The sequence below is a fragment of the Toxorhynchites rutilus genome, chromosome 3 (assembly GCF_029784135.1).
Source record: "Toxorhynchites rutilus septentrionalis strain SRP chromosome 3, ASM2978413v1, whole genome shotgun sequence".
In the NCBI taxonomy this organism is placed as follows: Eukaryota; Metazoa; Arthropoda; class Insecta; order Diptera; family Culicidae; genus Toxorhynchites; species Toxorhynchites rutilus.
In genome coordinates this window covers 34,828,213-34,851,288 of record NC_073746.1, presented here as the reverse complement: position 1 = coordinate 34,851,288, position 23,076 = coordinate 34,828,213, and the positions used below count along the sequence as shown (strand labels likewise).

Sequence of the window (23,076 nt, the reverse complement as noted above, 5' to 3'; positions counted from 1 at the left end):
GGTTTATTTTGTGTTTTTTTTTTATAAATTCGTTTATTTTTACAGGCTTAGTTACATAAGTTTAAAGGAGCCGAAATCTTAAATATATTTTTAAAACTATATATATATGAACAATTTTTTTAAATCTATGGTTAGTAATGTGGGAAACCGATTACTCGCGGTGGACTCGAGATTAGAAGGGTGACATATTTTTCTCAGAAAAAGGATGGGGTATAAGGAAATTATTACAATGTTGATAATCACACACACTCAATTCTTAAATCTATTCGTACATCTATTGTGAATTTACATTTCATTCTCCTGTTTATAGCAAGCGGACCAATTACTCACAAAGGAAGAAATGGAGGGTATAAGGATATAAGGATAATCACACACGAACATCGATAGATTTAAGGAAAACATATATTTGGGACATGTAATCAAGGTCTAACCGAGCCAACACGTCTCTCACCGGCACATTGGGCTGCCTTCCTCTAGCCCGAAGGGAGTTCTCTAAATTCGATCTGCCAACAAGATACACCTCACACGACCAAACAACGTTCGATGTCGTGGTAACCTCGGCCCCAAACGCAGATATTGCTGCCGGCCAAATTGAAACGAAAGAGTAGCGCGTCTAACGAACAGTGATTGGACATGAGTCGGGAGAAGGTGCGAATAAAGTCCCGACTCAAGTCCAGACTTTTGAACCATGGTTTGAGGCTAACCTTAGGGATAATCGAGTGAAACCACCGGCCCAATTCATCTTCGTTCCATTTGCGTTGCCAGTTAGCGATGGTACTTTTACGGACTAAAGAGTAAAATTCATTGAAGGCGATTTGACGCTGATAAATGTCGCCTTCAATCGCACCTTCCTTTGCTAATGAGTCAGCCCTCTCATTACCCAGAATTGAGCAATGAGAAGGGACCCACACAAAGGTAATGACATAACAGCGTCTGGATAAAGCACTCAAAATTTCTCGTATTCTATCAAGGAAGTACGGCGAGTGCTTTTCCGGCCTCACTGAACGGATAGCTTCGACGGAGCTAAGACTATCCATTACAATGTAATAGTGTTCAACAGGTCGTGAGGCGACGCTGTCCAGCGCCCAGTGTATCGCTGCCAATTCAGCAATATACACTGAGCAAGGAAACTGAAGACTATGGGAGGTGCTGAAAATTTTGTTGAACACTCCAAATCCTGTGAACTCGTTTATAGTGGACCCATCAGTAAAGTACATATTATCACAACTGATACCCCCATACTTTGCATCGAAGATCGTTGGTAATCTGAATCTTCATAGATATCTTGCTTCATGGACAGATCAAAATGTACAGAGGAATTGATGTAGTCAGGAAAACAAACACGGTTGGGAATATACGAAGAAGGATCAACCTGCTTGGAGATGAATTCATGATATGGACTCATGAATCCAGAGTGAGAATTTAGCTCGATCAGCTGCTCAAAATTTCCGATCACCAATGGGTTCATAACCTTACACCGGATGAGGAACCGAAGAGATAATAAATTGAAGCGATCTTTTAGTGGGAGTACGCCTGCCAAAACCTCGAGGCTCATGGTATGCATTGAGGGCATACATCCCAACGCAATACGGAGACAAAGATACTGAATTCGCTCGAGTTTAATTAAATGTGTTTTGGCAGCTGATTGAAAACAAAAACTGCCATACTCCATCACTGAGAGAATAGTTGTTCGATACAACATTATAAGATTTTCGGGATGGGCTCCCCACCAGGTGCCGGTAATTGTACGAAGAAAGTTTATTCTTTGTTGACATTTTTTACTCAGATACCTAATATGGGTCCCCCAAGTACATTTGGAGTCGAACCAGACCCCAAGATACTTGAATGACATAGCATGAGTGATCGGTTTACCCAAAAGTTGAAGCTTTGGTTTTGCTGGTCTATGCTTCCTAGAAAAAACCACCATCTCTGTTTTCTCCGTGGAGAATTCGATTCCTAGCCCAATGGCCCAGGTTGAAAAATTGTTCAAAGTATCTTGTAAGGGTCCTTGCAGGTCGGATTCATTAGATCCTACGACAGACACCACTCCATCATCTGCAAGTTGTCTTAGGCTGCAATTTTGTGTAAGGCAATTGTCGATGTCGCTTACATAGAAGTTGTACAAAAGGGGGCTTAAACATGAGCCCTGGGGGAGGCCCATGTAAGAGAACCGACTTACTGCCGAATCTCCGTGAGAAAAGTTCAAATGCTTCTCACAAAGCAAGTTATATAACATATTATTCAATAGAGGCGGCAGACCCCGAGAGTGTAATTTGTCTGACAAAACCTCTATTGAAACAGAATCAAAGGCCCCCTTTATGTCCAAGAATACTGAAGCCATTTGTTTTTTCTCGGCGTAAGCCAATTGAATTTCTGAAGAAAGCAACGCAAGACAATCATTTGTCCCCTTGCCCCTGCGGAACCCATATTGTGTATCTGAGAGTAGCCCATTCGTTTCAACCCATCGATCAAGGCGAAACAAGATGATTTTCTCCAACAATTTCCGTATACAAGACAGCATTGCTATTGGGCGGTACGAATTGAAGTCGGACGCGGGTTTTCCGGGTTTTTGAATAGCTATAACTCGTACTTGTCTCCAATCATCTGGAACAATATTATGCTCCAGAAACCGATTGAATAAATTCAACAAGCGATGTTTCGCCACATCAGGAAGGTTTTTCAGCAAGTTGAACTTAATTCGATCCGATCCCGGAGCAGAATTGTTACATGAAAGGAGAGCAAGAGAGAATTCTACCATCGAAAACTCGGAATCAAGATCGCACCTATCTTGTGGTATATCTCGAACAATTTTTTGCACAGGAGCGGAATCAGGACAAACCTTCCGTGCAAAATTGAAAATCCATCGATGTGAATATTCTTCGCTTTCATTTGTTGAAGAGCGATTTCTCATGTTTCGAGCCACTTTCCATAATTTTTTCATTGACGTTTCTCGTGACAAACCTCCCACGAAATTTCGCCAATACGCACGTTTTTTCCCTTTGGTCAAATTTTTGAACTGATTCTCAAGGGTTAAATACGTTTGAAAATTTTCAGGGGTTCCACGTTTCCGAAAAGCTTTAAATGCATTCGATTTTTCTACATAAAGCTTTGAACATTGGCTATCCCACCATGGATTGGGAGGCCTTCGGCGAATGGTGGAACCTGGGATGGGTTTCGTTTGAGCGCGAACCGCGCTGTCATGGATCAAACGAGAAAGGAAGTTATACTCTTCCAATGGAGGTAAACCATCTCTGGAATTGATGGCTAGAGTAATTTTATTTTGTGTTAATGAGAAATTATTTATATTTTCTAATATCCGGTATCCGGCCGGACAGAAGATCACTATCCGGTATCCGGCCGGATAGTTACCGGATATCCGTTTCATCTCTAGTTTATATACAAAAACGCATTGATAAAAAACAATTTAAAATGAAGTAAAGTATGTCAGTCAGTATCTATTCTGTGACAGTGTGGAACGGAATCGCAGAAGCATAACTGAAGAAAAATATCAACATAGATTTCAGCCTTGCTCCAGCGGTGAGTATAAATGACAGTTAATTACCATAAGTATTACTTATTAATGCAACGGAAATTTAGAAAAAAACTTACTAAAAACGGATGCTAGAACTATGGTATTTGGATTTTTTCCCTTTGCAAAGTCAGTCCCGATTTAACCCTACTTCTTTTTTCCAATCGAACTTTTTAAGCTTCCACCATATTGGCAAATTTGTTAGAGAACAAACTTGGATGTGACAAATTGAACAATCCCTCTCGAATTAATCTCGACCCATGTGTGTGAGATAAACTTTCGACATTAATAAAGCGCAATATTTATGGAAAATAAAACCAAGGGGAAACGATCTGCGAGCAACAATTTAGTCAAAAAGAGTGAGAAGCATTTTTGATTCAGCGTTGAGTGGAAAACTTTTCCATTGGGTTCCAGAACGCGAGATGAGTGTTGAATTTAAAATAAGGAAAAGTTTAGCCTATAGCGAAGAGGCTTATACTTCTTTCCCTGCAAGAAAAAAATGAAAGAAAGAAAGAAGTTTCTTCACTCCTCAAACTATCCCGCTCATTCCACCGTGTCGCAAGCCACTTGTACTACAACTCGAATACTTATTATCCTATCGAAAGCCACGGTGGCAGAGAGAAACTGAAGAACGCATTTATTCTTTCATCCAGTTTGTGCCGCTTTCCTCGACAGCAGACACCGAACTCGAACACTACCATACATATTTAATTTATGAGCCATAAATCCCCATTCCGATGCAATTAAAAAGTTTGCAATCTCAAACTATTCTACCGAGATTGCGATTCTTCTGCATCGGATTGCAGACTGCTCTGCGGAACGAAACATTGAAACTGTCTCTCGGGGTTCGGTCGGGGCAAAACGGTGATTACCCAGTGGCTTTAAATATGGTTCCACGATTGATGCCTCAGCACTCGATGATGGGGAAAGAGCCGAGAGCCGACACTCAATGAATAATTGATGGATCGGAAAGAAATCTCAGATCGTTGTAACGGAGGGATTCATGGTCCTTCTCAATAAAATAACTACCTTTGAGATTCGCCGAAAGACGGAACCAATATAGCAGGCACACGAAACGGTAGGCCCCGCTGGAGCCTTTTCCTGATTATGCTAACGAAAGGTTCCCCACTTGGGGAAAGAGATATTTCGCTTGCCGTTCATCCGGAAATAATCGATGGCCCAGTTCGTGCCCTGTGAGAATGGGATGATATGTGAAGTGGGTGATTTTTTGTTCTAGAAAACTAGTTTCAGTCTTCGTGATTAAGATCAGCCATCAACGTTGTACGGAATATCAATTTTCGTCAATTTCGAGGAATAAAATCTTTGTAAAACAATTCTCAACATTCATGTAAAAAAAAGAGACCAACACTCACTTTCAAGTGGTTTCCCGCCTACAACAAGAACAGTAACGAATTTGGGGTCCATAAAAAATCAACTCATTTCGGCATGTGGTTGCGTCGAGTTGCATCAATTGATTCCGCCACATTGACCACGGAAAATATCGTGACAAAAATGAATTATAGGAAACCGCTTCGGTGAGGCGTCCCACGGGGTGGTTAGCCACTTCACCGATAATTGAATACCAGCGAAGTGGGGGCCACTCATGTCGAGTTGAGCGAGCCGGTGATAAATATGAAATGAGTTAGTTTTGTGCGACACAGGTAACATGAAAAAGAGTCCTGTCGGAATAAATGACTGGAGTGGGATGGAAAACGAAGGACGCCATACGCTATAATTATTCATTAAACATTCAATATTTATCGGGTGAAAACGGTCGTCACCCGAATTGGAGCGTTTGGCAAATTGCGTTGTTTACTATAAGCTAATGGTGAGCAGAGGGAGCAGCAGCCATCGATGTTGTCATTATCTATTGGCTATCATATGTCACTAACTAGCATTCTCTTGATTGTTTAATAAACGGTCAAATCAACTGCTCCTAGTGAAATAATCATAAACAGGGTAACTAATATTTGAAGCCCAAAGTAGATGGTGAAAAACGATTTTGTAATATTTCTCATGGTTAAAAAAGTTAAGTTGCTGTAAAACTAAATTTAAGTATTTCGACACATTTAAAAAAAACTAATAAAAAGATCGATAAAATCATCATTCGTTTTGATGTCATATCCGATTTATGTTTAATGCTGTTATCTTGCGCTTGAAGCTAAACAAGTTAACGATCCGCATTGATGGCATTGAGCTTCGTTTACTAGTTTAGGGGAGCGTAAAAAAATTGATTGATTTTCAGGCGGAATGAACACGTTTTTGAAATTTAAATTATGAATGAAAAATAACCTTTCCGTACCAATTTGGCATTCTGTTTAAATGAAAAACACTTTTGTTTGCAGGTGGTGAAAAAATCTTGTACGAATATTGTTTTTGAAGACAACTTTATATTATAGTGAAAAGTTTCAGTAATGATGTTGGAAATGTATAGACAAAGAGTTAAATAAAAGTCGGGGAGAAGTGTTTTAAGTGATTAAATAACATGATGTGAACATTTTCATTCAAATTTGAAAACTGGCTTCGTGTCTTCTAATATGATGGCGACTTTCAATTAGGGACAATAGTTTGGGTCCCTATCTCGTTAGTGTAATACCTACCAGACGTCGATACTATTCCTTTTTCATCGCGAATTCACGCTTTGTCCAAAAAAAAACCTTTTGAAACTAAACCTAAACAATCAGTTGATAGATGTTTGACAAAGTAAAAACTATGTTCGAATTCGAAAATCAAATTAGTAAAGTAAACTTTTATTCATACGGATTCAAGTAAATACTAGGAAAGTTTACTTTACTTGAAAACGGGCAGAATAAGTAAATACTTTTTTTTATTCATACGACCTATTCATTGCATTAGGTTGAGCATTTCGTAAGCTACATATGAAATTTATCAGATTTAGAAAATCACGCGTACAGCAGGAATAACGTATCGAAATAGTTTTGAGTAATCAACGAAAACCCTTTCATAGCACCAAACTTCGAGTGCGTTTTTCTCGGATTCATAAAAATATCACATGGTCCGGTTTGACTTTGCATCGACCATATTATGAAAAGTTACCGTTCCTATATAATTAGAAGTCATTCATGTAAGTTATGAACCACAGAATCCCACAAAATATGTTACATTTGTTCAAAATCTGTAAATTTCTTCGTTGTACCGTGATTTGTTTCATGATTTGAATTCCGGACAATTTTGATTTAAATTCCTGACACATTTTTGTCAGCAGAATTTCTGTGAGATAAATTAGTTTTTAGTCTTTGTAGAGCTTATTATTTCATTGATATTCTATGATAATATTGCACCAAACATAATCTATTCCAATAGACTCCTCAGTCAAGTTTTATGTCTTTGTACCATGATTTCCTTACCCATGAAGTGCACTCTTCACCGGGCATCTCCAACCAAGTTTGCTTCCCATACTTTTGCAATTCCTCTGTCAATTTTGATCTGTCCATGCGACAAAAAATCCATGGAATCCCAGATCATCTACGCTCCGATTCTATTCCGCCGATATTTTCGGCAGAATATGGGAAAGTTAGATCTGATAAAATGTTCTTTACTGACGGTTCATTCATTAACGGGTCCACTGGCTTCGGCATCTTCAATGAAAATTCCAGTGCCTCTTTCAAACTCAAAGATCCTTGTTCCGTGTATGTCGCTGAACTGGGTGCGATATATTACGCATTAGGGATCATTGAAACATTGCCCATCGACCACTATTTTATTTTTTCAGACAGTCTCAGCTCAATAGAGGCAATCCGCTCAATGAAAGTTGATAAATGCTCATCTTATTTCCTAACAAGAATAAGACAACTATTGAGTGTTTTGGTCGAAAAATTATTCAAGATTACCTTAGCATGGGTTCCCTCTCATTGCGCGATTCCGGGGAATGAGAAAGCTGACTCGCTAGCTAGGTGGGCGCTTTAGAAGGCACACTTTTTGAAAGGCAAATTGCTTATAATGAATTTTTCCACATTCCTCGTCAGAATACGCTCGTAAGTTGGCAGCGCATGTGGAGTGAAGATGAGTTCGGTCGTTGGTTACACACGATTATCCCTAAGGTCTCGACGAGTGCATGGTTCAAGGGATTGAATGTAGGTCGTGATTTCATTCGCGTGATATCTCGGCTTATGTCCAATCACTACAACCTAAACGCGCATCTCTATCGCATTGGGCTCGCAGTAAACAATCTTTGTGATTGTGGCGATGGCTACCACGACATCGAGCATGTTGTCTGGTCGTGTATCCGGTTCCATGCTGCTCGCTCTCAGCTCTCTAGAGCACTGAGAGCACAAGGCAGACAATCGGATATCCCCGTCCGGGATATCTTAGGTAGCCGTGATCCTGATCTTCTGCTTCATCTATACCTGTTCCTCAGAAACGCCGATGTCAACGTTTAATGATGTTTCCTTCGTTGTGTCCCTGTTTCATATCCCTCCTATCCGATCTATAAACTTTTACTTAGTCGCGGCAATACATACACACACTCTTTACAGATACACGGGCCAAAGGTTGTGCAGTCCACTGATCATTCAACAAGAGCCAAAGGTTGTACCGCTCATGACAACTCTACACGAGCTGATGTTTGCGCCGGCTAGAGACCATTCTATCTTGGATTCCTCGAGTCGAGAAGACGCACCACGCTACATATGGGGTACAGACTAGGGGACGTTGCTGATTAATGGTCAGCTGCATCCCAAAAGGAAGTATCCCGTGTCGGGCACAGGTACAGAGCATTGGAGACAGCAACATCACAATTACGAAAACACTTGTAATACTAACCTCGAGCCAACCGCGAGTAATCGGTTACATATTACTAACATAGTTGTTGGAAGAATAGTCGCGGGCGTCGCCAGAATTAACCGAATTCATGAACTTTATTACTGAGAGTACATCGAGTTATAAATTCCTACAGGAATGATGGATACAATAATTATTTTAAATACATAATTTAGAATCCAATTCACTTACTTTTAGTAATTCAACTTCTCTTCCACATAATAATTCAAGGTTATGTCAATATTCCTAATTTGCCCTATATTGTAAGTTTGTAAATTGTATGTATAAGGAATTGTATAATAGGTTTAATGTTTGATTCTCACCGATGTGGTAAATTGTAGGTTTAGCGTAGTATAATAAGCGATAGATGTAGATAATTTCTTCTTAGTTCCTAGTTGTAGCTGTAACCTATTTTTAAGGACACTAGGTTTTAAGATAAATTGATTGCAAACTCAACGTATTGTTACCTTTTTTATCCTAGTATTTATAAAAAATAATTTTAGGTAATTTAGGTATATAAACACTAGCACTAGTCTTTAGAAATTATTATCAGGCACAGGATCGTATAACTTAAGGATTTTTGCAAGTAATCTGTTCTTTTGTGCTCGTCGCAGATAAAGAAATGCTGATCATCGTCCACTGACAGATCACGATTGTTACGTGATGGTCAAGCAGACTGGACGATCGACGAACGACGATCGATAAGTAAGCAGTTACATTGCTACTGTGTACTGTACGAGGGGATCGCCAAATCGACGGGCGTATTAACACTCCCCCCCGAATGCGCAGAGGGTTCTCCGGAGGCGTATTGGTTCCTAACGCCCACGTCGAGTACGGCGAGTTTAACCGCGGGACGTTCGTAGATGCCCTGATTAGTCTGTATGGTGGCACTCCTGACTTGCCCGTCCTGTCCTGCTCTGGTTGCGATGATTCGTCCCATAGGCCAACTATTGCGAGGGGCCTTGGGATCTGCGATGACTACCACATCATTCACTTGAATTGGTTTTACCTTCATGAACCACTTGGTGCGACGGGTGATTACAGGGAGATAATCTCTTAACCATTGGCGCCAAAATTCATTGGCCATAACTTGTGATTGCCTCCAGGAATTCCGGAGCACGATGGGGTTATCGTTGTACTGTACCCATGGTTTTAGTCCATTTGATGACCCCAGCAAAAAGTGGTTTGGTGTCAGCACTGGAGATTCATCGTCGTCCATGGGGATGTCAGTAAGTGGTCGCGAGTTTATAATGTTCTCAATTTCTAGCAGTGTACTGTAAAGAACTTCATCCGTGGGAAGTTTCCTCCACTGCAGTTTATGAAGGTTGCATTTTACGCAGCCAATCAAGCGCTCCCACGCTCCGCCCATGTGTGGTGAAGCTGGCGGTATAAAGGTCCATTCCGTATTGGATGTTGTGAATTCCCGCATGAGCTGTTCTTGGTTGATGTCTTGCAGCACTTCTTTCAATTCTTTACTGGCGCCCTGGAAGTTGGTGCCACGGTCGCTAAAAATAACTGCAGGTGTCCCTCTCCTAGCCATTACGTTACGTATTGCTAGAATACACGAATCGGTTGTCAGTGTGTGAGCTAGTTCTAAATGGATAGCGCGAGTTGTGAGGCATGTTGCCAGCACTCCCCATCTTTTTTCTGAGCGTCGTCCAACGACGACGGTCATGGGACCGAAATAATCGATCCCCATGTACGTGAAGGGTCCTGTGAAAGCAGCTAGACGGTACGGTGGCAGGTCACTCATGGCGGGAGGTTGTGGAGACGCTTGGTCGTTCTTGCATTTTTGGCACTCCCTGCGTACCTTCCTGTATGTTCCCTTCAGTCTTGGAACGTGGAAACGTTGACGTATTTCATTGAGAATCGTCTCGTGATTCTGGTGGTTGAACCGCTTGTGAAAATCAAGAAGAATAAGCCGTGTGATTGGGTGCTCGCGTGGTAGAATGATTGGTTGAGCGGCATCTCGGGCGATAAACTGGCAAGCTCTTGTTCGACCTCGAACCCTTAGAACATCGTTCTCGTCGAGGAAGACACATTTGTGAAATAATGGACTGTTTCTCGGAATGGTTTTGTCTGGATTCTCTGCAAGCCGGTTTCTAGAGAGAATGGTGATTTCGTCAGCGTAGGTGTAGTTTTGTGCCATACGAAATAGGCAGCATTCGGAATCGCTTATCTCTCGACGTTGCAGTGGTCCGTTGGTTACATTCTTTTTATATACGCAGGATTTCAGATTATTTATGTAGCGAAAAACATGAGCCGTGCAGCGAATTAGTTTCCGCCAGTCGGAAAAGCGATGGAGATCGATTACAGGTTCTACAATTTTAGTATGAAACAACAGATGAGGACGTAGTTCTTTAGTGGTTACTCCGATGCGACTATTAGACATAGGCCAATGTTCCGTAGATTTCCACAGGAATTCTGGCCCACGGAACCAACGGCTAGAAGCGGACAAGTCGGGGTTGGTCTTCCATTTCGTTCCTTCGTCCGCCACGTTTTGCTTGCTAGGTATCCAATTCCATTCGCGCACATCTGAGGATTCGAGGAGCTCGCTGACTCTGAAGGCCACAAACTGGCTATAACGACGATGGTCGGAATTCAGCCAGCAGAGTACATCCTTCGAATCCGTCCAAAAGTATCGTTGCCTTATCTTGATCGATAACGATTGCTTCACCGTTTCTGCTAGTCTGACTCCAATTATGGCGGCTTGAAGCTCTGAACGGGGAATGGACAGAAATTTGATAGGTGACACTCTCGTTTTCGATCCAACTAATGCACATTCGATAGTGGTGTCTTCCTGAAATCTCAGGTATACAACTGCAGCGAAGCCGGTTTCACTCGCATCAACAAAGGTATGTAGCTGGATGTCATTGTGCTTGGCTATAGAGGATTTTGTTCGATAGCAGCGAGGGATCTGAAGCGCCGTTATTCCGGGGAGAGACACACACCACGAAGACCACTTTTCGAAATGCGAGTCGTTGATCGAATCATCCCAGCCGATTGACGAGCGCCATATCTCTTGGAGAAGCGTCTTGAGGATCATCAGAAAATGTCCGATAAGCCCAAGCGGGTCAAAAACCATCATGAGAGTCCGCAAGACCTCTCGTTTGGTAGGTCGACGGGTACCGGACAAGAGCAGCGCATCTATACGATCGGAAATTTTAAACGTAATGTTATCTGTAGAAGTGTCCCACCACATGCCGAGGATTTTCTCAACTGAACCATCACCACTTAGCCTTTTGACTGCTGTGGGGGACTCGTCCAGCGCCTTCAGTACCGCGGGAGAATTGGAGGCCCAATTTCGGATGTCGAATCCCGCAGATGCATGAATTTTCCTCACCTCTCTCGTTAGCTTTATTGCTTCTTCCTCATGTTCGACGCTTAGAAGCATATCGTCGACGTAGTGGCGTTCCACGATTACTTCAACAGCTGTAGGATAGCTCTGTTCGAACTTCCTTGCATGGAGATTTTTTATGTACTGTGCAGTACTAGGCGAGCAACAGGCTCCAAACGTCATGACGTACGTGTTCGGGTTGATTCCACTTTTTGTATAGAAGAATAACTGGTACGGTTGATCCTTCTTCCGAATTGATACTTGCTGATACATCTCCCGGATATCTCCGGATACTGCAATACGGCATTCGCGAAACTGTATCAGTACAGATAACAGCGACGTTAGAAGATCCGGACCCTTCAATAGCACGGAATTCAGAGAAACTCCGTAAGTTGTGGCTGCAGCATCCCACACGAGCCTTATTTTTCCGGGTTTGTTTGGGTTTACCACTGGAAACATCGGGAGATACCAGACATTAGGGTAGGCTTGAACCTCTTCGTCAGTTAGTGTTAGAAACAACACCGCAGGGAACACGAGCAGCCTCGTCGGAAAACAGAAACACTAAAACGTCAAATAGTAGACATGTCGAAAAACGAGCTACAACTGACTCTCGGACTAGTCAATTGTCAAATAGGCAAAAAACATGAAAGGTTCATGGTGGAAAGTACGTGTTTAAAAATCACAAGTTAAAATAAAGTTATTCCTAAATTGATTATACTAGTTAAAATAATAGATATAACTAGTGAATTTGTGGAACTACAGCCGTGAGTAATCTCATACATAATTGGAATATTGTACCTAATTAAAATGATAAAGACAGGACACAAAACGTATTAAAACGAACAACACGTGGGTTAAGATTCGCAGATAAAAGGCAATCTTGCGAGGCAGAAAATCTATTGCAGGAGGAAGAGAAACTAAATGTAAAAGGGTAAATCTATTAAAAATATGAATTTAATTAATAAATATATATTTGTAGCTTTGATCTACTAACAGCGAAGTTGATCCAAAGAATTTCTTTCCGTAATCCGAACAAAATCAAAGATTTACGGATAACCTCAAAAATGGATGCTTCTACGGATAAGAATTGTCTGCTCTGCGATGCACCTGATACTGTTGATGATATGGTCCAGTGTGGTCAGTGTGAGTTGTGGGCGCATTACGGATGTGCTGGAGTCGATGATGAAATTAAGAAAAGGCCCTGGAGTTGCCCGAAATGCGCGAACCTGCTGCAGGTTCAAAAGCCCAAAACAAAATCCAAGACAAAGAGTGGATCGAAAAGTGATGCCGGGTCGGTGAAGAGCGTGATTTCGGCAATAAAGCAACTGGAAGAGGAGCAGGCAGCGATGGAAAAGGAGCTGGAAGAAGAAAAGGAGCTCCGTGAAAAACGGTTGGTCATGGAGAAAACTCTACGAGAGAAGCGTATGGAACAAGAAAGAGATTTACGTGAAAAGGAGTTCCGACAACAACAAGAGCTACGGGAGAAGCAGCTGTTGGAGGAGAGGGAAATGCTGGAGCGTAACCTAGCTGCTGAAGAGGAATTCCTGCGAAAGCAGCATGCACTACGTGAGCAGTTCCAGATCAATAAGAAGAACTCTGCTAAGAAATGGACAGATGCGGATGGTGCTGTGGGCGGCGGCTTTGAAGTAGACAGACGGTCAGAAGCCCCAGCCGATGAAAAGGTGAAGAATTGGTTGAAGGAGCAGAAATCATCTCCAGATGAGAAAGGTGATCCCAGAGGAGCTTATCCAAAGAACACAATTACGAAGGTGGATAATCAACCGACCAAGAAGAAACTGTCCAAGATGGAAAGACTGAAAGCATTGTTAGAGGAGGAGAGTAGTTCCGCGGATGAAGGCGAAAGAGAAGCAGAAGAAGATGGGAAACCCGTTCAGCAACCGCAAGAACCAACCCGACTAAATCAGAGGGAGCAGAGGTCATACGGGCCGGGGCATCGGTTGACACAAGACCAGCTTGCTGCTCGCCAAGTGATGTCGAAACAGCTTCCAGTCTTCAAAGGTGAGCCCGAGGTATGGCCTCTGTTCATCAGCAGCTTTGAAAACACGACCAAAGCTTGCGGGTTTACCAACCTGGACAATCTCAAGCGTCTGCAGGACTGCCTTCTGGGAGAGGCCCTCGAGGCGGTCAGAAGTCGATTGATCCTACCGGAATCAGTTCCGGGAGTGATAAGTGATCTCCGAAATCTTTTCGGGAAACCAGAAAAACTCCTCAAAGCACTTCTCATGAAGGTTCGAAGAGCTCCTTCTCCAAAGGCCGAGAAGCTAGAGACCTTCCTTCACTTCGGAATTACGGTGAAACAATTATGCGATCACCTGGAAGCGGCCGGACTGGCAGACCACTTAAACAATCCAATGTTGGTCCAGGAACTTGTAGACAAACTGCCGCCACACTACAAGCTTGACTGGGTGCGGTTCAAAAGGTTTTCCCACGGTACTCCTCTTCGTATGTTCACCGACTTTATGAGCGGTGTCGTCTCGGATGTGTCCGAGGTCGCAGAGTTCTCAGCACTGGAGCTAAATGAGTCATCCTTTCCAAGGAATAAGAGCGCAAAGAAGAGAGAATTCGTTCATATGCATTCCGCCCCTCCCAAGGTGGAAAGGCCACATGGTGACAAAGCTGCCAAGCCATGTTGGATGTGTAAACGGTCGGATCACAAAGTAAGATTTTGTGACGACTTTAAAAAATTAAACGTCACCGACAGACTGAAAGTAATTGAAAAGCATAAGCTTTGTGTGCTATGTCTCAATAATCACGGAAAGAGCCGCTGTAGTTTCAAGCTGCGTTGCAGTGTTGGAGATTGTCAGGAGTACCATCATCCACTTTTGCATCGTACCAAGGAGACGGTACAGGCGTTGGAAGTGCAGTGCAATACTCACAGTCGTTCCAATAGGTCGATCATTTTCCGGATGGTACCAGTATCGCTTTCGGTAGGGGACCAGTCAGTGGACACACTGGCGTTCCTAGATGAGGGTTCGTCAGTTACGTTAATCGAGGAGACGATCGCTAACCAACTCCAAGCAAAGGGGACCCCAGAACCATTAATTGTGTCGTGGACCGGCAATATGAAGAGGTACGAAGATGCATCCAGACGAGTCGATTTAATGTTGTCAGCAAGGGACTCGGATAAAAAACTTTTACTGCTTGGAGCACGCACAGTTTCCGAACTGGTGCTCCCGAAACAGGAAGTGCGTTTTCAAGAACTTACGAAGCGCTACGCTCACCTGCGTGATCTACCGGTAGCGGATTCAAAATTCGAAGATCCGAAGATTATAATCGGCCTGGACAACCTTCACGTGTTCGCTCCGCTGGAAGCGCGGATCGGTCGACCCGGTGAGCCGATTGGCGTGAGAAGCAAGATAGGGTGGACAATTTACGGGCCTGAGAAGCAGATCCCGTCATTGATGCAACACGTCAATTTTCATATGACGGAAGAGGTCACCAATCAGGAACTTCATGACATCTTTCGAATCCAATATGATCTAGAACAACAAGGTGTATCTCCGACTGGCGTTCCAGAATCGGAAGAAGACCTTCGAGCCCGAGAGATACTGCGTACAACCACTATTCGTGTCGGCGATCACTTCGAAACAGGGCTGCTCTGGCGGAAGGACGAGAGAAATTTTCCTGATAGTTACAACATGGCAAAACAGCGATTGCTGACATTAGAACGACGCTTGGAGAAGAAACCACAGCTTCGAGAAAAGATACGGCAACAAGTCAAGGAGTACCAGTTGAAACAGTACGCGCATCTAGCGACCGAGGAGGAACTGTCCGAATCCGATCCGGCAACAGTGTGGTACCTTCCACTGAACGTTGTGGAGAATCCACGCAAACCCGGAAAGGTGCGTCTTGTATGGGACGCTGCAGCTGCTGTCCGAAGTGTCTCGTTAAACTCGGAATTGCTGAAGGGACCAGATATGCTGATCTCGCTCCCATCGGTCATCTGTCGCTTCCGGGAACGGCGCTACGGTTTCGGTGGTGACATCAAAGAGATGTACCACCAAATCAAAATCAGGAAAGAAGATAAAAATGCACAACGGTTTCTGTTCCGAAATGATTCAGCGGATCCTGAGCCTCAGGTCTACATCATGGATGTTGCAACTTTCGGGGCAACCTGCTCGCCGTGTTCCGCACAATTTATAAAAAACTTGAACGCAGGTGAATTTGCCAGCCAGTACCCGGAAGCGGCAGCAGCCATTGCAAACCGCCATTACGTAGATGACTACTACGACAGCGCCGATACTATTGCGGAGGCGGTAAAGCTGGCCAGGGAGGTGAAGTACATTCACTCACGCGGTGGGTTCCATATAAGAAATTGGGTGAGCAACTCGGAGCAATTTGTACGTGAGATGGGAGAAGAATGTGTTGGTCCTACTGTACATTTCAAGGACAAGAGCTCTGTTGCCGAACGCGTCTTGGGTGTATCCTGGAACACGACAAATGATGCTTTCCTGTTCACCGCTCCTCCTAGGATGACTGATGATGAGCATCCCACGAAACGAAGCGTCCTCAGCCACATAATGTCCATGTACGACCCGATTGGATTCCTGTCACCATTCACCGTGCAGGGCAAAATACTGGTGCAGGATTTGTGGAGGACCGGTTGTGAGTGGGACGAACCAATCGAAGAAGAATCGCACAACAAGTGGAGGAGTTGGATAAACTTACTGCCGGAGATCGAAGCAGCCAGAATTCCGAGGGCGTACTTCGGGGACGCTTCATCGGATGAGTTAACCGATGTCCAACTTCATATACTCACCGATGCTAGCGAGAAAGCGATTGGTTGCGTGGCGTATTTTCGGGTGACGATCGGAGAAGAAATTCGGTGTGCGTTGGTGATGAGTCGAACGAAGGTGGCGCCGTTGAAGCAACTGACGATTCCGCGGCTGGAGCTCCAAGCCGCTGTTATGGGAGCGAGATTGGCGAAGACGGTGTGTGCCAGCCACAGCATCAAAATATCACGAAAGTTCTTTTGGACCGATTCCCAAACGGTCCTTTCGTGGATTCGTTCAGACCAGCGGCAATACAAACCGTTCGTAGGATTCCGTATAGGGGAGATTTTAGACCTCACCAGGTTGACAGATTGGCGATGGGTGCCAACTAAATATAACGTCGCTGACAGGCTGACGAAGTGGAGCTGTGACCAGAGTTTCGACACGGGAAGCGTGTGGTTCAAGGGACCATGTTTCTTATACCAGGATGAAGCAGACTGGCCTCAGCAATCCAGACCTTCAGCGAATACTGCGGAGGAGCTTAGGGCGTATTACTTGTTCCACGATGTTGCCGTTCCGGAGCCTTTGGTTGATGTCAAGCGGATTTCAAAGTGGAGCGTATTAGTCCGAACGGTGGCATGTGTCTTCAGATTCATCTCGAACTGCAGGCGGAAGGTGAAAGGTTTGCCAATTGAGACTCTTAAGCCGACGCAGGCGCAAGTGAAGGTGTTGCTCCCGGTTTCCATCCCTATGGTTCGCGTACCGCTGAAGCAGAAGGAATTTCGTTGTTCCGAATGTTTTCTTATAAAAATTGTTCAGGCAGAGACATACGGAGACGAACTCAAAGTGCTCACGAAAAATCAGCAAAGGCAAGCAGCAAAGTGGTACCCTCTAGAAAAGGGCAGTCCTCTCTACAAGTTAACTCCATTGCTGGACCCTGATGGTGTCATCCGGATGGAAGGCCGCACCGGGGATGCCGAAGAGTTACCATTTGAACTACGCTTCCCAATCATCCTGCCGAGGGACCACGAGGTTACAAGAAAGATTATTCTCCATTTCCACGAGCGATATGGGCACGGTTTTCGTGAAACCGTAAAGAATAAGCTGCGTCAGCGGTACTTCATCCCAAATATCAACGCTGCAGTACGGAAGGTGGCGAGTAGCTGTTTGTGGTGTAAAGTGCACCGAAATCAACCGCGAACACCAAGAATGGCTCCGCTTCCAAACCAAAGACTTTCACCATACCAGCGTGCCTTTTGCTATACCGGGGTGGATTATTTCGGACCCGTGGAGGTATCCTCTGGCCGCAGTCATCCAAAACGTTGGGTGGTCTTATTTACATGCCTTGTAATGCGTGCGGTACACCTCGAAGTCGCCAGCGACCTAACAGCAGCTTCCTGCCTGATGGCGATTCGAAGATTCGTGGGTCGCAGAGGAACGCCACTCGAGTTTTGGTCGGACAACGGAACCAATCTGAAGGCAGCCGGAAAGGAGATTTTCGAGAACATTCGGGTAATCGAAGAAGAATGCGCAGACGCCTACACTGATGCACGCACGAAGTGGAGGTTCATTCCACCTGCCAGTCCCCACATGGGGGGCTCGTGGGAACGCCTCGTACGGACGGTAAAGGAGGCATTGGTGGTCATTCTCGATGGAAAGAAACTCACAGACGAGATCCTCCACACAGCGATCATCGAAGCTGAAGATATGGTGAACTCTCGTCCGTTAGTGTACGTAGCCGAAGAAGCTTCCAATACAATCACCCCAAACCACTTCTTGCGAGGAGTGTCGCCAAATGAACCGCTTCTGGTTCCACCACCTCCTCACTCGGCGGAGGCCATTCGCAATGCATATTATCGTTCCCAAGAATTGGCTGAACAGTTGTGGCAGCGGTGGGTGAAAGAGTACGTGCCGATGATTAACCAGCGGAGCAAGTGGTTCAGCGAAGTAAAGCCGTTAAAAAAAGGTGACCTGGTATACGTAGTAGACGGTAAGAACCGGAAGTTATGGGTTCGGGGAGTCGTGGTCGAGCCGATAGTGTCAAAGGACGGCAGGGTTCGGCAGGCTTGGGTAAGAACCAGCAGCGGAGTGTATAGACGGCCAACAACTAAGCTTGCGGTGTTGGATATTGACGAGGGTAACGCTGGACCGGATCAGGGGACCGAACCAGGATTACGGGCCGGGGATATGTTAGAAACAACACCGCAGGGAACACGAGCAGCCTCGTCGGAAAACAGAAACACTAAAACGTCAAATAGTAGACATGTCGAAAAACGAGCTACAACTGACTCTCGGACTAGTCAATTGTCAAATAGGCAAAAAACATGAAAGGTTCATGGTGGAAAGTACGTGTTTAAAAATCACAAGTTAAAATAAAGTTATTCCTAAATTGATTATACTAGTTAAAATAATAGATATAACTAGTGAATTTGTGGAACTACAGCCGTGAGTAATCTCATACATAATTGGAATATTGTACCTAATTAAAATGATAAAGACAGGACACAAAACGTATTAAAACGAACAACACGTGGGTTAAGATTCGCAGATAAAAGGCAATCTTGCGAGGCAGAAAATCTATTGCAGGAGGAAGAGAAACTAAATGTAAAAGGGTAAATCTATTAAAAATATGAATTTAATTAATAAATATATATTTGTAGCTTTGATCTACTAACAGCGAAGTTGATCCAAAGAATTTCTTTCCGTAATCCGAACAGTTAGCTTGCGTATGTAACCCTTCTCGATGTGGTCTTCGATTTTCGCGTTCACTGCTTCAGCTAATGCTCGATCGTGCTTCATCCTCCGATCCAAACACTGCCACCTCTTCAGCGCCATCTCTTTGTTGTTCGGCAGACGCACATTGTCGTACTTAAACAGAAGTCCCGTTTCATACCTTCCATCTCGAAATATTGTTAGCGATTCCAGAAGCATCAGGGCACGCTGGTCGTCCTGAGACTGTAAGGGTCTTTCGGGCTTTGTAATTCCAATGCTCTCTAACGAAAAGAAGCTTTTAACTGTTCTATGGAGATCCTCATCATTGTATTGGTTGCATTGACAAATCTGCAAGGAGTGGTAGTTAACGGAATGTTCAGCAGCATCTTCTGACACGCAGCTTCCATAGACGGTCCACCCAAGACGCGTCTTGACGCCTATTGGTTCTTGTGATTGTCCTTCTTTACACTTCAGTGGATGTCCGAGATTGAGATTATCAAGACCTATCAATATACGAGGACAGGCGTTCTCGTACGATTGAATGGGAAGCCCGACAAGATGTTGGTACTTTTTCTGAATCTCAGAATAGAGTAGTGTTTGCGGTCTTATTTGTAGACTTTGTACGGTATGTACGGAACAAAGTTCGTACCTTTTTGCCTGACTGAAGCAACTTGAAATTTGCAGACTTACAATTTGTGACGATTTTTCTAAACGCTGCGTCTCTCCTGTCCATTTCAGGCATAAAGATTTCCTGGGGCCTTTCAGACCTAACTCTTCAGCCAAGCTTTGATCCATTAACGAGAGTTCCGAACCATCATCGATAAACGCGAAGGCTTGCACTGTTTTCGAGGGTCCATAGAGACGAACTGGGAGTATTCGGAACAAAACTTTCGATTGACCTTGGTGAATGTTACAACTCTGCTGAGATGTCCCTTCTGATAGCGTAGCAGTGATTGATCCATTTGACGAACTATTGCTCTGTTGTTTCTCACTGTGGAGAAGAGGGTGGTGTAAATAAGTACAACCACTTATTCCGCATGGCTTCTGTTGCCTGCATGATCCGTTGTGCTTCCGTAAGCACTTTCGGCAGAGTTTACACTCTCGCACTGCAGCCCATCTCGAGTCATAACTGAACTCGGCAAATCGTTTGCACTTTGGAACGCTCTGGCACCCGCCCTTACATATGGGACAATGCTTCTCCAACCCACTGAAAGAAGTTGGTTTCACTTTAGATGGTGACATGTACGATCTGTTATTTCCCGACTCGGTTTCTGAATGTATATTCAAAAATCCATCCTTCTTAATGGAACGAGGCTTTGGGTCGTTATTTATCGTAGCCATTACCGCACTGGCATCCTCTGCTGTTGAATACAGCCACGAGCTGAAGTCGAGCAAATTTGGATTGAGCTTATCCCTAGAGTGTTTGGCCCAATCAAGCTTCAACGTCGAAGGTAACCGTTCCACCAGTTCGTATCGTAAAGAAGCATTATAGACGAAATCGTGTACTTCACATGCTTGGATTGTTGCGACCAAGTTCTCCACGGTGAGCGCGAAGTTGACGACGGTCTCTAGCCTATCGATGTTTGGCGATGGTAACGATCGAACATTTTTTACAATTGCTTGTATAATCGCTTCCGGCCTGCCATATAACATTTTCAATGTTGACATAACTCCTGCGACGTTAAACGGATGAAGCAAGCGGCACTTGACTGCTTCTAGAGCTCTCCCTTTGAGGCACTTTCGGAGCCGCAACATATTTTCTTCGTTGGAGAACCCGCACATCTGGGTGGAGTTACTGAAGTTCGAGAAGAAGAGTGGCCAATCTTCGGGGTTGCCACTGAATTCCGGGAGATCTTTCGAAACCGCTTGTCGTGCGGCTAGCTGACTCCTGTTTAGAATGCATACAGTTTCATTTGCAACATGCGGCGCAGACGGCGGCATCGATACTTGCTGACTCGGACGCATCGGTGTTGATCTTTGTCCTGGAACGAACATGCGAGGGTCGATTAGCGAAGGAGGGTTAACACGATGAATACCAGGAACATCCGAAGATACTGGATGTTGTGGATTTGTGGGTTGCACGGTGCCTTGTTCAAGATTCGGAGCAGTTTGCTCTGTAGGTCCAGCCAGTTGGATTGGCAAAAGTTCTTCCATCTCTTCAGGCTCTAATCCGGTGTTCGCTTGGTTATCGCAACGCTCAGTATCGGCCACCCATTCCTCGATTTTAGATATTTTCTCCGCCTCGTTGACACTTATCTCCGTTGAAGTATCACTTCCGTACTCAAGAAGCATGTCGTATTTCTTCTTCAGGTACTTCTGTTCAAGTTTTTTCTCTTCTTCGATTTTCAGCAACTGCAGCTTCAATCTCCTCCTTGCCTCACTTTGTATACTCTTTACAACGCTCTTCGCCGTCTGCGACTGAGTAGGCAATGTTTGGTTTTGAGTAGGTACGGGGGTAGTCGTACGTTGTTGATTACTCACAGTAGGACAGTCGGTGCAGCTCCAGCTCACATTTTGAATGTCCTGCGTTACCTTCACGCACCGAAAATGAAACCACCTCTGGCAAGTATCACATTGGACCATTTCCATATCATTTGGCTCATCACACAAGGGACAGTCTGACTCCTGAATGACCGCTGCGCGGGTGGCGCCACTAGATTTATCGGTTCGCCTTTCTCCAGCCATACGCTTCTCAGGGGCTACTCCAGTCCCGGCCTGATCGATACTAACTACTGTTACCTGGCCGCTAGTAGAGGGAACAGCAACGGTATTTGTTGAACAGGATGTAGCGTTCGTCGCGGGCTCTGCGACTTGCTGATTGCTCATCGTGACCGTTTTACTCGCCTTTTTCGCGGTTTCGGCTTTGGAATGCTTCGACGACATCTCTCGGCTCGGTTAAAAGAATTTATGAAATGTTGGAAGAATAGTCGCGGGCGTCGCCAGAATTAACCGAATTCATGAACTTTATTACTGAGAGTACATCGAGTTATAAATTCCTACAGGAATGATGGATACAATAATTATTTTAAATACATAATTTAGAATCCAATTCACTTACTTTTAGTAATTCAACTTCTCTTCCACATAATAATTCAAGGTTATGTCAATATTCCTAATTTGCCCTATATTGTAAGTTTGTAAATTGTATGTATAAGGAATTGTATAATAGGTTTAATGTTTGATTCTCACCGATGTGGTAAATTGTAGGTTTAGCGTAGTATAATAAGCGATAGATGTAGATAATTTCTTCTTAGTTCCTAGTTGTAGCTGTAACCTATTTTTAAGGACACTAGGTTTTAAGATAAATTGATTGCAAACTCAACGTATTGTTACCTTTTTTATCCTAGTATTTATAAAAAATAATTTTAGGTAATTTAGGTATATAAACACTAGCACTAGTCTTTAGAAATTATTATCAGGCACAGGATCGTATAACTTAAGGATTTTTGCAAGTAATCTGTTCTTTTGTGCTCGTCGCAGATAAAGAAATGCTGATCATCGTCCACTGACAGATCACGATTGTTACGTGATGGTCAAGCAGACTGGACGATCGACGAACGACGATCGATAAGTAAGCAGTTACATTGCTACTGTGTACTGTACGAGGGGATCGCCAAATCGACGGGCGTATTAACAATAGTTATAAGGCAAACATTGTCGAAATATTGAACTCCCGGCCCCGTCAGGTTGACGCCATATGAGCCTTAATAAAAATATATATTTTGGATAAAAAAAAAATCAATAATGAACAAAAGTCAGGAAAGGGCCTGGCCGGGTAAGGGAGTAAAAAGTGCCCCCAAACCAAATCACTAGCTGTATGGCAAATATTGTAAAGGATATTAAATAAGAAATTTTGGCGGTTTATTTGAACCCCTATGTGGTTTGACGTAGGATCTATAGTGAAAAACGTACTTTTTCGTTTATTTCACGCCATCCTCAATAGATCCGAGATAAAAATTTGAAAAAAAAATACAGAATGTGCATCT

The 23,076-nt window shown here is 43.9% G+C and overlaps 3 protein-coding genes across 5 annotated transcripts; 1 reads left to right on the top strand and 2 right to left on the bottom strand.

The window, feature by feature from the left end:
* Nucleotides 1–8,365: 8,365 nt before the first annotated feature.
* On the bottom strand, nucleotides 8,366–10,466 carry LOC129778264 (uncharacterized). 3 transcript variants are annotated; one of them, XM_055785058.1, is made up of 4 exons: nucleotides 8,776–10,466; nucleotides 8,632–8,716; nucleotides 8,501–8,564; nucleotides 8,371–8,438 (listed from the first exon to the last, which is right to left on the bottom strand). In XM_055785058.1, exon 1 carries the CDS (start codon nucleotides 10,455–10,457, stop codon nucleotides 9,030–9,032), a length of 1,428 nt encoding a protein of 475 aa, XP_055641033.1. In that variant the 5' UTR covers nucleotides 10,458–10,466; the 3' UTR covers nucleotides 8,371–8,438; nucleotides 8,501–8,564; nucleotides 8,632–8,716; nucleotides 8,776–9,029. The 3 variants fall into 3 exon arrangements, with proteins under 3 accessions (XP_055641032.1, XP_055641031.1, XP_055641033.1); XM_055785057.1 differs by having other exon boundaries at nucleotides 8,366–8,564; XM_055785056.1 differs by having other exon boundaries at nucleotides 8,366–8,716.
* Nucleotides 10,467–12,709: 2,243 nt separating this feature from the next.
* LOC129773019 (uncharacterized) lies at nucleotides 12,710–18,706 on the top strand. Its single transcript, XM_055776569.1, has one exon. The coding sequence runs from the start codon at nucleotides 12,710–12,712 to the stop codon at nucleotides 18,704–18,706; it is 5,997 nt and encodes a 1,998-aa protein (XP_055632544.1).
* A 342-nt stretch (nucleotides 18,707–19,048) lies between these two features.
* On the bottom strand, nucleotides 19,049–22,708 carry LOC129773018 (uncharacterized). Its single transcript, XM_055776568.1, has 2 exons — nucleotides 22,424–22,708; nucleotides 19,049–22,364 (listed from the first exon to the last, which is right to left on the bottom strand). The coding sequence occupies exon 2, from the start codon at nucleotides 21,971–21,973 to the stop codon at nucleotides 19,049–19,051; it is 2,925 nt and encodes a 974-aa protein (XP_055632543.1). The 5' UTR covers nucleotides 21,974–22,364; nucleotides 22,424–22,708.
* Between the last annotated feature and the right edge of the window lie 368 nt (nucleotides 22,709–23,076).

Excerpts from the sequence above, each read along its gene's own strand:
- LOC129773018 (XM_055776568.1), bottom strand. The coding sequence starts at position 21,973 with ATGTCGTCGAAGCATTCCAAAGCCGAAACCGCGAAAAAGGCGAGTAAA.
- LOC129773019 (XM_055776569.1), top strand. The coding sequence starts at position 12,710 with ATGGATGCTTCTACGGATAAGAATTGTCTGCTCTGCGATGCACCTGAT.
- LOC129778264 (XM_055785056.1), bottom strand. The coding sequence starts at position 10,457 with ATGGCACAAAACTACACCTACGCTGACGAAATCACCATTCTCTCTAGA.